At 41.3% G+C, this 14,906-nt stretch overlaps 1 protein-coding gene across 1 annotated transcript; it reads left to right on the top strand.

The window, feature by feature from the left end:
* Positions 1 to 12,914: 12,914 nt before the first annotated feature.
* LOC109200852 (uncharacterized) lies at positions 12,915 to 14,655 on the top strand. Its single transcript, XM_019356409.1, has 3 exons — positions 12,915 to 13,189; positions 13,299 to 13,409; positions 14,055 to 14,655. The coding sequence occupies exons 2-3, from the start codon at positions 13,349 to 13,351 to the stop codon at positions 14,615 to 14,617; spliced, it is 624 nt and encodes a 207-aa protein (XP_019211954.1). The 5' UTR covers positions 12,915 to 13,189; positions 13,299 to 13,348; the 3' UTR covers positions 14,618 to 14,655.
* The last annotated feature ends 251 nt before the right edge of the window (positions 14,656 to 14,906 follow it).

The following is a 14,906-nucleotide window of genomic DNA, read 5'->3' as shown; positions in this document are numbered from 1 at the left end:
ACAGTATGCAGCTGGAGTATTTCTGGATCTCAAGAAAGCATTCGACACATCAATTGAATATTAATTAATAAACTGGAACGGTACGGGATCAGGGGTTGTACTGCAGTGGGTGAAAAATTATTTAAGTAAACAGGAAACAATTTGTGAAGCTGGGTGTCCATTCCTCATCATGCTTGGACATTGCTTGTGGTGTTCCACAAGGCTCTGTACTGGGTCCAAAATTATTTATTATTTATAAATGATATTTGTAAGTCATCTGATATATTAAAATTTGTATTATTTGCAGATGACACAAATATTTTTTGTTCTGGGGGAATCTAAAGGAGCTGCAGGATACAATTACTTCAGAAATGTGCAAATTAAAAAATGGCTTAACAGGAACAAACTATCGCTAAATCTAAGTAAAACTAAAATATCTTATTTGGGAATTCCCCTTAGAATGCACAAGTGCAGATTCATTTAGATGGTGGAAATTGAAAGAGTACTTGAACATAGTTTCTTGGTGTGATTGTAGATGATAATTAAACTGGAGTCTCATATAAAAACATATTCATAAAAAATTTCAAGAAGTGTCTCAATCTTGGTAAAGTAAAACACATTTGGACCACAAATCACTCACATTCTCTATTGTTCCCTGATTGCACCGTATTTGAATTACTGTGCTGAGGTTTGGGGCAATACTTACAATGTTCGCTATCATCAATCTTTATATTACAAAAAAGGGCATAAGGATAATCCATAAACTGGTTACAGAGATCATACAAATCCACTGTTCTTAAAATCAAAAATTCTAAAATTCACAGATCTGGTTCATTTTCTTACTGCACAAATTATATATAAGCAATAAATAACCTGCTTCCTGACAATTTCTAAAAATGTTTTCTAAAAGGGAACGGGGATACAATTTGAGGGGGGAATTAAATTTAAACATCCTCGTATCCGTACAACATCAAAAGTTTTTGCATCTCTGTGTGTGGAGTGAAGCTGTGGAACAGACTAAGTAAAGATATGAAGCAATGTCCGAGCATGGCGCAGTTTAAAAAGCGGTTTAAGGATATGGTTTTTACAGGGTACAGGGAAGAGGTAGAGATTTGATAGGGTGTTCTTGTCTAATATTTTCATGTGTGTGCGGGTGCACGGGTATATTGGTATGGGTATTATATATATTTGTAGGTTGTGTATCCTTGAGGTGTTAATGGGGTTATTGAAAATGTGTATATGTGCGTATGTGTATATACGTATGTATGGATAGATAGAAACATATGTATATATTAAAAAAAAAAAAAAAAAAATACACATGACATATAATGTAATTGCAAGGAGGTTTTCTGTAGTCTATTGATACTAGATAGTGGAAGGGGTGGGATTAAATAAGCTTATGCTTCTTCCTGCTCTTTTTGAACATGAAAGTTATTTGGAGTTGTGGTTGCTCGTTTTCCTTTTGTTTTGCTTTGTTCATTTGTCTCTTTTAATTCTATTTTGTTTGTACTTTTTCAACATGTTCAAAATAAAGATTCAATCAATAAAAAATCAATCAATCAATTATCTATGAAGCCCACATCGTTTTTCGGATTCTAAACTGACCGTAGGTGTGATGTGAGTGTGGATGATTGTCTTTCTATGTTAACCCTGGGCAGTTTAACTTGTACCCTCACTTCATGGTAGCGCAATAAGTGGGAGAACACCTATTCCGACACCCATATCTTAGATTAAGCTAATAGTATTAGTGCGCTGTTATCAAACGTTACTGGATTATAGGTATATTCAAAACTTTACATGGAAGAGATAAGAGTGCGTGCGTATATGCTCATTCTGACGAGATAATATGATAAGGTGTTATCTATCTGTACTGAAAGTACTTCAAACACCACATGCACATGCAATGTTATCTGTGTGTCTAACGATCTATAAGTGAGCAAGACAGTGTTATAAATATTTTGAGTCATTTCTATGCCTTGAAAGTACTTATCAGCGCACACACAGATATTATATTCAAAATCATAACGGTCACGCCTTCGATTTCTTACCGCACTTTTCGTACAGCATCCAGGAAATGACGTAGACTGTTTCTACTGCTTCATTTGCATTTTACATTCACTCTGTGGGCACATCTCCGCTAAAATCTCATATAAACCATTTCTACAACCACCAAACACAACGAAACAAGCCATGATTAAAAGAGCAGTTACGTAAATGCACACAAGTCCACTAAACAAACAAAACTGAACCACAATTCATCAGACCTCATGTAACCGGATAAGAAAGGCTGGTTATCTTCCAGAGCTATCACCGATTCCAAACACCAAGCTTCACCACGCTCTGACTAAAATTCACTGAAAGAGCCGCAAAAGAAGACCACAAAACCACCACAGTTATCTAGAGAATCTAAAGAACAGCACAAATTCCAAAGCATGTAAACACAGGAGCTGTGTCAATGTTTCACTTGACTTATACGTTATTTATACTCGAGCACCCTTTTTTCTTTCTTAATCATTTTTTTTGTTTTTTTTCTCCTAATGTATTCCTTTTTTGTTTACCGACTTGTATTTGTATACATGAGTTGTAAAAGATACTGCAAGCTGTGACATTTTTCCTGCCTTTCTATAACTGCATTATTATGTATATTTGTTGTTTAGTTGTTCAACTTAAAAAGTAAAAAAGAAAAAATATTGGCTCAAAAAGTATTTTTAGGCCTGTTAATAAAATTAAATAATTTCTGCTGTTTAATACCTAAAAATTCAACTGACATGGTGTTCAATGTGTGCAAAATTGGGCCTTTTTGTTCAACGTCTGGATATTTATGTGTTGGCAGTGCTGTCATTTTTCACGGTTTCACTTTAGAAACATAAAACTTTGCACAGATGATGTTTATACTGAATTTCGGGAATTAAATGTCTGCAGCTCAGACACAAGCATTTCACTACATGTTGTACCTGTATGATTGTGTATGTGACAAATAAAGGTTGTTTGTTTCTTTGTTTGTTGTGAAATGTGAACTGAAGCATGCTTTTAAAAGGGTTATATGTTAAAAAATAAATAAAAAATTAGGCGGGAATAAATCTACTCACTTTTCTGTGTTCCAGTCTCAGTAACTTGACACAGTAATATCTGCTGCAATATTTACACCTCTGATGACATTTCACAAGTGTTAGCTTTCTTTTGATACCACGATTGTATACACAGAGTTTGTAATTGCACTCAATTAATTTTGGGCATTTCATTTTGGAGCAGGAAGCTCAGAAAACCCTTTGGGGCTCAGGTTAAAGAACTGGACCACTACAGGTTTTAGAAAACCCATCCAGAATAATTTTGTCCATCTGGGCCCATATAGGGACATCAAGGTCAAAACTTCTGTTGCCCTGTGGAGGTTAAGCGTGGGTTTGCCCTGCTCACACACTCCCGCCCACAACTACCCACTGTGAGCCCATGCAAGTAATAACGTTTTGGCACATTACTTATGATAAGAACCCACCATGAGGGGAAATACAGTTGTGGAGAAGATGAACCAAAGCACCTGTTTGATTACACTGTCAGAAATATGAGGCTGGGAGGAGGCGACTGATGCAAAGCCCCAGGGAAAGGAAAGTTAACGATTTTTTCATTCCAAAAATCATTTATACAGTTCAGTGGTCTACAGACAGACTGAAGAGAGAACAAGCTAGTATCGATCTGATACCAATACCAGTGCTGGTTTGTCAATATTATAAATATTGGATCAAGCCGCCCACCTACAGACTCATCGACAATAGATTTGTTTGCCTTGAAATGGAACCTTTAATCTCCATATTTTGACTTTTTCACAAAGTATCGAGTTTAATGTTGAAATAGAATAGAATAACCTTTTATCCCACAAATGAGAAATGTGGGTGTTACACAGCAAGAGGAATATAAAATATAGAAGGAAGACGCAGAGTGGTTCTATATACATACACACAGATATACAGATAAAAGTGTACAGAGATATTTACACAAGGGGTGAATGATCCTGGTGAAATATACAGTGTAGAAACAAGCTGTAAAGTGAGCAGCAGCAATTAAAAACATTTGATATGTCAATTAAACAGGTGATGAGTGAGATAACCATGTTAAACTGGATTATAGAGTCTGACAGCTGCTGGTAAGAATGACCTGCGGTCGCGCTCCTTCCTACACTGTGGGTGTAAAAGTCCACTGCTGAAGGAGCTGCTCAATGCTCGTACAGTCTCATGCAGGGGGTGGGAGGGGACAGGTCATTATGAGGTCAAGCTCTCCTATGTCCAGTGGAATATCTGCAGCTGAGCAGTGGGTTTCGGGCAGAATGTTTCCAGGCATGTAGTCTTGGAACATCTCCAGATGGATCGTGGATAAGGCCAGGGCCATAGGCACCGTTCATGCAATCCATGTAGAACTGCAAGGGACTTCCTGTTGACAGACAGAAAAAGAGCGGTTAGTGACTTCCTTCCAAACTATTTTCTCCATGCACTTCATTCCCACGCATTTCTCCTGACCATATGCAGATACCTGGGATGTGGGTGCCATCGTATTTGATATCCATCTCATGCAGACCGGCCTCTGTGGGAGCGTACTTGTCAGCAACTGTGCCATCGTTGTTGTCTGTGATGTCAAGCTTAGCAACTTTGCCTGATGCCATTCGGACCTCACCTAAAGCAGAGGACAAAAACAATGACACACACACATCATTATGATCAAACTATCTGTTTATTAAGTAGACTTGTTACCTGTGACCTCTCCTTTCTGGATGGTGAATGGAATCACCAGATCAAATGGTCTCAGACTTGCCACATCCAGCCAGATCATTCCCATTGGTCGGTCTGTTGCCTGAGAGACACGCAAGTGCACACGTCAGATCACAGGTTGTTGAGAGATTGTGCGTTCGGAGAACCGGATTAGCGAGCTCAAAGTTAGCGCGATGATTTGATCTTGGATGTGTCATTTGATCTTGGATGTAGTAAGCGAGGTACGAAGAACAGGCCCAGTTCTGGTTACAGCGACAACATGTCACAGACTAAATGAACACAGGAAATTAATACAGGACCTGTAACATCAGAAGGCTGTGGCTTCTTAACATTATGCAGCTCTGCTGAACTGTCCATGTGTTTCAGGCATCCCGTTTTTGACATGGAGAGAGAGAAATGAGAGAACGCACCCTCTCAGTGATGAAACACCTGCAATGAGAGACAGCAGACAATGATGCAGTCTGATGAAAGGAGACCATGTGTGCTATAGATGACAAAGGGACAACAGGGAGAAGCTGAACAAAAACTGAAGCTGAGAAGGCCGAGAGACCGGAGGCTGAGGTTTTAGATACCCAGGGCTGTTGGGGCATTTGGCTCTGTTGCATGAGCTGGTCTGACAGAGCTCCTTCCAGTACTTGGAGGGTGTAGGCAGGGATGATGGAGGGAATTGAGAGAGGGAAAAGATAAGGCATTGGAGCGGATTAAAACGGCGTCAAAGTGATATAGCGAAACGGCTGCAGCCATCAGGACCAATCACAAAGCCTCTGTAGGGGAATGGATCTGTGCTCCAGGGCACTCGTAAATCCTGTAACCTCAGCAGTTACTGTACTGAGGAGCAACGTAAACACTCTTCATTATCAAGTTCGACTTGTAATGCGCGCCATTTCTACATCAACTGCCTATTCATCTGAAAATGTGTTCTTATACAGACCCCACTCCTTTATACCGTCTTACTGACACTCCACTGAGAAATGAGAACTTTCCTTAAATGCACTTTAAAAGTACTTCATCAGTATAAATGGCTGAAAAATAAAACAATTAAAAATGAAGCCAGTACAGCTGTGACAAACAATGTGATTCTCCAAGAGTCATTCTCATATAAGCTCCCATGTCCACCTTTACAGCAGGAAAGAAAAGCTGTTTTTGGACAGCATGGGCAGTTTCCTGCTTTCACAGCAACACAACATATGTGACTTTATTGGCTTTAACAAAGATATTCAATCAGGGCTTTGGCATCTGGGACTGCTTATGCATTTACTTCAGTCGGTGGCATCTGTCACTCTTATTAGCACTCACTTAAATTGCTTATGTAGAATTTGAGAAAGCTTATCTTGGGTCTTGCCACGTCCTATCTACTCGAGTTATCTCGCCCATAGGTGCTTCATGTCGTTGACTTGACGCAGCTTAAGACTCATCATAAGACACTACTGCTTCTCTAACTCGAGGGTCATTCTTGACAACTGTACTCTGCCTGTTTGCGATGTTTTGACTGAGACTGAAAACTCAGTTTTATTCATGAAAGTTGCCAAAACAGCATGTAGGCACGTAGGATTAAATGCAGCTCACTCACTGCGACTTGGAATGGACTGCTAGGGATGTGCTCCCCTCCAAAGCGAACGCAGATCACATACTCACCAGGCTGTGGCGCTTGAGAAGTGGATGTAGCTGTGGGTAATGAGAAAAGATGAAAAGAACAATTGATAACTTTTCGTTACGTCTGATCTGTGTGAAGTTCATAGCCAGTGCTCTGACACAGAGCCATCAACCTCTGAACGCTTAAAAAGCACCAGTGTATCCAGAAAACACATTACATGTCGTGATAAATGCCTGCCCAAGTGCCCCCTCTCCCCACTGCCTTTCAGCGGCAGGCAGCAGCAAACAGATTGTCAGAGGAGGCCCAGATGATGATCAAGTTTAACATTGTCTACAATATTGCCAAAGAGTGCCAAAGCACTTTAAGCACAAGCACTATTTCAGTAACTTATCTTTCCTGTAGAACTGTGCTCCAAATAAGAACTTTGTGTCGACAAGCTTGTTAGTTAATCATTTACAAATCAATATTGTCTGTATGACAGCAATTAAAATAAAGTGAAACATGTAAAACAGTGGGGTTAAGCGATGCGATGAAAAATTTGGGTGCACCTAACTTTGTGCTGGTGCACCTAAGAAAAAAAGTTAATCCATACAATCTTAGTAATATTTATCACTAGTTTTCAATGTTAAAATTCAAATATTCAAGCAAGTCAATATTCAAGAAATGCACGTAAAATAAATTAATATTAGTTGTAGTTGGCTTTAAACTTTGGGGTACCGCCTCTCTACTCATTGGCTCCTTTGCCTCCAACAGCACGGTATCCACCAGATTGGTTCATACCTGAGATATTACAGATTATAAAGTCACATCTACCTTTTTATGCAATTCCCTTCTCACATATACATTGAAACAGAGAAGGTAGGACTGACTAACAACCACAAGAGCTTTCTGAGACTGATTATATACTGATTTTGAGTATAAACACTAGCAAAATGCAAGTTTGCTGCAGCAGATGTCATTGACTGCTTCAGGGCTTGCTCCCAGCAGCTGGACGGTGTCCTGGAGTAAAGAACTACATATCTAGCTGTTGTGACAGTATCTCCAGTGACAGGTCAGTTCATGTCTACATACTCACTGGCTAAGTTATGGTAGTGAAGGCTCACTGACTCTGTCTTCCACTACTCTCAGACACTGTGTCATATTTTCAGAGGAGCCCAACAAACCACAGATCACTGAGCTGTCCTAACAAATCTCCAGCAATGATGCGACACGTAGGAAGACTGAGTTATAAAGACATGGCAATATTTCAACAAGGTCTTGAATTATGAGGCCCGTCATATCTTAAACACATTAAGGTACCACATCACCCCGGTACAGCTCTTCACTCTCAGACTAGCTCTTTCTAAAAGTAGAATGGGAGGCAGAGCCTTCAGCTTTCAGGGCTCTGCTCTGAACCAGCTCCCAGTCTGGATTCAGGAGACAGACACCTCTGTACTTTCAACATTACACTTACAACTTTCCTATTTGATAAAGCATATAGTCAGCCTTGGATCAGGTGACCCTGAACCCTCCCTTAGTTACACTGCAGTAAACCTCTTGTGTGGTTACTTATAGTTACCATTTATGTCTTTATAGTGAGGGTTAATAGTTACTTCCCAACCATTTATTCGTCTTCTATCACTTATTCATCTTCGAGAATGGAGATGTGCATGGCCCGGGAGTCCCTCTGCAAATCTCAACTCTTTGTTACAAACAGTTTTATAAAAGCAACCCCCATTGTAAACCCCATATGGTGTGTCATTAACCTAAGACACTGCGTGTGTGTGTGTGCCTTCCTGCTGGTCATAAAAGGGTCATCTCCTCTACACTCTGAATCTAATATAACCACCACTACAGTCTACAGCTGATATTCCACTGGCCCTTAGACAGACCTATTACCTCGGTCTTCAGTGTCATCGTCCTCTATTCCAATGCCCTCTGCCAGTTCTTTCTGTTTGCGGTAATTCAGCAGGAATTGGCGAATGCTGAGGTCTTCCTGGTCACCGGAGCTTTGATTGGAGCTGGCAGACGTACTGGTCCTGCTACAAGTGGAAGGAAACCACCTCGCTAAAGGAAAAACAAGACAACAATATGAGCATAGGTTTGGTTACAATAAAATAAGTCAGCTAATCAAAATCAGTGTGACACAGACGCTGATGTTTTTGAAAAGAGCCCATCAGTAACATTTAATTCATACATTTTTACTGTGCGGGCTTGTAAAACTTCTGTATGAATATTATTATGAATATTAATTCTACAACAGAAAACCACTCAGCAATTAAACCATCACGATGTATTAAATGTTTCCAAAGATACTGATAATTTGATAACGAGCAAATTATACATCCTGAAGTGTACTCCTTGATAGAAACTTTGAAAGGCACTGCAGAAAACATAAAGTTAAGCAACATAAAAAATGTGGCAGAGCATGCAATGAGTCACATTTTCTTCCTTGTCCTCTTTGACTCCCAGTATACGTGAGACTCAAGCTGACATCACTGTTGAAATCTTACCCAGTGCCTTCATGAGCGCGTGCAGCGCGGAGCAGAAAAGAGCAGCTGTGCGCTCGTAGCTGAGATCCAGATCCTGAACCATGTCCCCGACCAGCAGGCTGCAGTCAGAGTGAGTCAACAGAACTGTCAACACCGGTGGAGCCTGGCCAACAAGACAGGATTATAATGAAATACAGTACAAGCTCAGGGCAGCACAGGCTTAAGCAGATCAAGGAGGAAATCGGGTAAACCCTCCAGCAGTTATTTCTGTGTCCATTTTGGGTTAAAAACAAAAACACCTCATAACTACCTGTGGATGCTGGCTGAGTCTCTGAAGGTTGAGTGATATGTCATTAAGCAGGTAGTCAGAGTTCTCATTGATCAGTTCCTTGAGGGAAGCGTATCCACAGACCTTATTGATGTTCCATATGGAGCTCAGTGCCGCCTGGCTGACCAGCAGCGTCTCCTCACCAGCTTTCTCCAGCACAGGATACAGCCAGGTCGTCAACAAGGGACGGAAATCGCGGCCCAGCGCCTGAGCACAGCAGGCGAAGGCCTCCAGTTGGATGCACAGCTGACAGATGTTGCTGTTGAGCTGGTGGATCGTGGATGCAGATCATTTTAGATGTTTCAATAGCAGCCTGATGAAATTAGCTGTGTCGTTAACCCACTTCAGCCATCCAAACAGATGACCATCTAAGGTGAATTATGCAGATCACTAGCACAGTACACAGATTACCACTTCTGATTCCAGCCAGACTTGTTGTTACTTCATTCTAATCATGCAGTAACAACAAAGATTTATTCCTACTGGCTTTTTAAAATGTGCTTCTTCTATTCTAGAAAAACAAAAACATGTTATCACAAGGTTTGGTTTTTTTCAATGACATTTGTGTTGGCTGTGTCAGTTGCAGGCAAACATTTATCATAATGGTTAGATATTAGGAAATACCTTAAAATTAGTGCATATTTAACTTGTTACACTGCCTTAATGTTGCCTGCATGGGATCTCCTCATCAGCATATGACTGTACCCTGGATGATGATATGTGAGGAGCTTGAACTTGATTCGCTAACAGAAACTAATTTAGCTAGCTTAGCACACATGTCTTGTGGCAAGATATATGCACCTAAATGCTTTAAGTCATTGGCTGTTCTGCCAAATTCCCACCAACCTGCAACTTTGTGAGCTGACTGTTTCGGGATTTTTCTGTTTTAGACAACAAAAAGAAAAGAAAAAGATCTACAGATTCAGGCATTTCCTTACCTGTGGTAGTCACATAGAATGACGTCACTGACAATGGTCTAAGTTGAAAACAAACTTTCTCAAACAAAAAAAAAAACAAAAAAAGAAGAAGTGAGTCGGCGTGTCATCTTTACCGAGCACCATACATGTTTTGCACAAAAAAAACAAGTATTGCCGAACAAAAGATAAATGTCCTTTTTTTTCATATTTTCTGCGGCTGGTCGTTTGGCGTAAGACGTACGTAGTGGCGCTTTGCATCTGAGCGCCCGAGTTCGAACCCCTCACGGACTCGCTGCCACGACCCTTGCTTGGGGGCGGGGAGAAGCCAAGTCGCTTCTCCTTTTTCCTGCTCTTGCCAACTCCTCCGCCTGCTCTCTTATTACCTTTTATTACCGGAAAATACCCATGCTTGTCAGCTCTTCATTCCTCAACTATTTGCTGCTTATTACTCCACCTTCCACAACTTGCACTTTCTCTCTTCAGGCTACCAACTCTGCCTTCATTTTTTCACACTGTCTCTGACACTTTTACATCAAATTATTAGCACCTAATAAGCACAGTGACAGAGGGACCCGAGGCTTTTTTTCGGTAAGTTACATGTGTTTGTGTCCGTAACTACCGTCCTTAGCTAGGTCCTGAAATCTAGGCAGCTAAGATGACAACTGGGCTCTTCGGGGAAACTTGTTTTGTAAAGTTGGTTTAGCTAATCCGTAGAGGCCAATGAATTGACCGTGACTAAAGAAATGATGAGAAAAGCACTGGGTTGCTGTTGTTGCTCTCCGGTCACTGATGCTAGCTAAGAGGATGTAATAAAGGCAAGGTAGCAGAGATGAAAAAGGAGTGGTTGTTGATAAATAAGTGGAGAAAAAGGTGGGCAGGGAAAAAAAGCAGGTGTGAGTGTGTGAAATGTGGTGAGTATTTGAGTGTAAAAATGTGTGGTCTCCTGCGAAAGGCTGGGTGCCCGATGTGCACCTTGCGCTCTTTAAATAGAAGGATATTCCACGTTCTGCTCGCCTGTCATGTGGCGACATGTGGTGGGCTAGCAGGTTCATAACATACAGGCTCAGGTTCGAGCCCTCGGCTCACCTGCCCCTCTATCTTCATCTGCTAGGGGGAGGTCCAGGCAGGGGATCTTGGAGTGAAAATTCCGAGGGATGAACCTTGTTCAGCCTGGACTTCCCCTGATTTTGATTTTGATTTTTCTCTGTTTTTTCTTTTACCTGCCAGCAACAAACAGCCCAGCCTGATTTATGGGACCTCCTTCTTGTCATGGCTACCAAGGACCACTCTTCTTCTGCCAACAAGTCATTGCCTGACAAATAATTATTTCCTATGTTTCCCTATGGGGTTTTTTAATCTCCAATATCTTTACATATCTTGCTAGATAGACTTCCCTCAACAGGGTTTACAAACGCCTTATCCTCTTTGTCCACTTCAAATAACTTTAAACAACTATTCTTAGATTTCTTGCAACATCTGCTGTCAGTAGTAATATACCTGCAGCTTTTTGCCCCCCCCCCCCCCCCCCCCCCCCACCCCTACCCCCACACCCCCCTCCCCTATCCCCCTCCGCGTTCATGTGTGCGCGCGAACGGACCTTGCGCGCGAACGGACTTTGCGCGTGAACGGACTTGTGAGTTCAGAGGTCATATGAGTTTACATGTGTTTAATAGCGTTTTATTTAATGAAACCATTATGTGTTTAATTAAACTCTTTTTTAAAGGATTGTATAGGTCTCAGAGTTCTGTTATTTAGACATAGATGATTTAACTAGTTTATGGTATTTTTCTTTAGGGCTCTGAAACACACAGAGACTAATAGTTTTTAAACAGAAAGTTTTTCCACCTTCTAAAAAACACACATTCACACGCAGCATTTAATGTAACTGTTTTTAGGAGCATTTTGCTTTTTCTTTAGTGGTCTGAAACACACAGAGGCTAATAATTTTTAAACAGAAAGTTTTTCCACCTTCTAAAAAACACACATTCACACGCAGCATTTAATGTAACTGTTTTTAGGAGCATTTTGCTTTTTTCTTTAGTGGTCTGAAACACACAGAGGCTAATAGTTTTTAAACAGAAAGTTTTTCCACCTTCTAAAAAACACATATTCCCAACTTGCCACACTGTAACAACCCCCAATGTTCCTTTAATGCAACTAGCCCTCTAATTATCTACTAGGCACAAACACACATAGATGATTTAACTGCATTAGGAGCATTTTGCTTTATCTTTAGCGATCTTATCATGACAGAGGTCCAGCGTAGCCAGGTCCATCGGAGCCACCAAAAGTTTTTTCATCTTGCCACTGACCACTCAAACAGGTTTTCACCTGTTGCTTACACCCCCACACATTTATCTCTGCATCTCAGAGGTCAGCTGAAACAAAACCCACCTATATAAAAAGGTCATAATCAGCCACACTAACCCTTACATCGGTCCTTGAGAGCATAACACTTCGTTCATCAGCACGAGCATTTTACTTTTAATTTAACTGTTTTTAGGAACATTTTGCTTTTTTCTTTAGCGCTCTGAAACACACAGGGGGTAATAGTTTCAAACAGAATACCACAAACAGCAGGCATTCCTGCTCTGATACTTCAGATTCTTAACTCTGCAACAGTTAGACAGAGGGGGGTTACAGTTAGACCCCCTACAGGCAGCAGAAGAGGTCATCCTTATCAAGAGCATGTCAAATGTACTGTCATAGTTTTCAATACAAACAGTCTCCTTTATGTTATGTCAGAGGTCCGGCGTAGCCAGGTCCATCGGAGCCACCAAAAGTTTTTCATCTTGCCACTGACCATTCAAACAGGTTTTCACCTGTTGCTTACACATTTATCTCTGTATCTCAGAGGCCAGCTGAAACAAACCACACCTATATAAAAATCCCCTGATCAGCCACACTAACCCTTTACATCGGCCATTGAGAGCATAACACTTTGTTCACAGCACGGACAACAAACCTAAGAGCCTTCTTTTCAACATGGACAGCATATATGGTAGGTAAAACAAGACTATAACGGATTCTTAAATTTATACAACTGTATATCAAAAAATATTCAAAATGTTTTCTCTTCTAAACAAAAGCCTGATTTTTAGGAACATGGCACACTGGGACATCCCACGCGGCACATACACAAGGTTTGTATTTCTTCTCACACAAAACAGCTTGTGCCTCATTGTTTAGAAGTAATCTTACCTGTTTCACACATAGTAACATTTAAATGTGTATTTCTCATTCTTTCTACAGGATCACAAAGCTATATAGGGCAAACAACACCTCTAACTAAGGAGTGCGGGATGACGTCGGGATCAACCATGACGAACAGTCAGAACATCGTCCAAGCCACAGAAGCTCTAGGTACGTGTACAGGTGTATGTACCCGATGCCCTCATCGTAAAAAGCAACGCTGTAAAAGCGTCGTAGATGGGTCTAAATTTAAGTTAGAATAGCAAGGCAGTAATAGGTATGTGTATACCGTTAAATATACCAACGGAGCAGTTATACTTCGCGTAGATTGTGGTGAGGGAGTGTTTGGGGGGGGGGGGAGTCACAACGCATGTCTACTAGAAACTGGAAACTCTTTCGCACTGTTGTTTGTCCCAGAGATGCTGTATGTTTCCCAGTGGAACAGTCCAACAGGCCCTGAGCTTTACAGTGCGAGGCTGATCGTTTTAACCGTAGACCCGATGACTTTATTATTCTCAGGGTATGTGATGACAGGGAAAGTCTTGTTGGTGCCAGAGGGGTTGAAAACTGGAGGTTAAATCCTTACCCTCTGAGCATAGAAGAGCCGCACTACATGGTTTAAGGATAGGGTTTTATACAGCGGCATAAATATGTGTGTGTGTGCGTGTGTGTGTGTGTGTGTGTGTGTGTGTGTGTGTGTGTGTGAGAGAGGGTGTGTGCGTGTGTGTGTGTGTGTGTGAGAGCGTATGTGTGTGTGTGTGTGTGTGTATCTATGCAACAAAATATAAAATCTTTTTTTATTGCTCCCATTTTCAGAGCGAAACATGCAAGCGTGGGACCTCTCAGACTCGTCAGACTCCCCACCGCCTGCGCTGCTAATCCAGACCCCACCACCTCCTCCCCCCTCTCCTCAGCTGCTGCAGGATCCTACAGGATCGGGTCTGTGTGAGGAAACCATTATCGACATCAAGCTTGCAACCCATCACCTGGTGATGTTGGCATTAAACGCCTTTCTACAGGAAACATGCTACGGATGTCGAACAGCTCAACCCAGTCAGGTGCAACACAGTTGTTTGCTCGAACTGCCCGAGTATTACTTTGACACCTACTACGACGATGTGATGCTGAGGCTCAAGACATTCCGATTCATCCCTGCCATTCGCCTGTTTGTACGCTCGTACACAGACGATGGGACTAAAACACAATTCAGCAGAATTGCAGAACACACCATGACTGAACTGAGATCATCACAACATATAGTATGCGCAATTAACGACAATATTGCGCAGCTGCTAGAAGCAAGTCGTTATGCCCGTCGTGTTAAACCAGCCATGCTTCGCATGATTGGTAACTACTGGGCTGGGAGACACCTGGTTTAATGTATGTTGTTCAGTATTCATTGTCTGTGTGAATGAAATAAAAAACTTGTCAACACCGACATCTTAGTCATTCGCGGTCGACTCTGCTTATACAATAGAGAAAAGCAACAATACAGAGTGTTTCTCTGCTCCAAGACATCAGTGGGGCCTTTCACACGGTAAGCATGTCTGTTATACCCAGCGCATAAATGTCTGTATGTCAGTGCTGATTATTCAAACCCTGTTTAAAATGTGACACATATGTTGTCCGAAAACAAATCCTCTAAATTTGCAAAGTTACTGATTTAAA

The sequence above is a fragment of the Oreochromis niloticus genome, unplaced genomic scaffold (genome assembly GCF_001858045.2).
Source record: "Oreochromis niloticus isolate F11D_XX unplaced genomic scaffold, O_niloticus_UMD_NMBU tig00007760_pilon, whole genome shotgun sequence".
NCBI lineage: Eukaryota > Metazoa > Chordata > Actinopteri > Cichliformes > Cichlidae > Oreochromis > Oreochromis niloticus.
The sequence above is the reverse complement of the archived record's forward strand: the minus strand, read 5'-3'. Positions and strand labels throughout refer to the sequence as shown.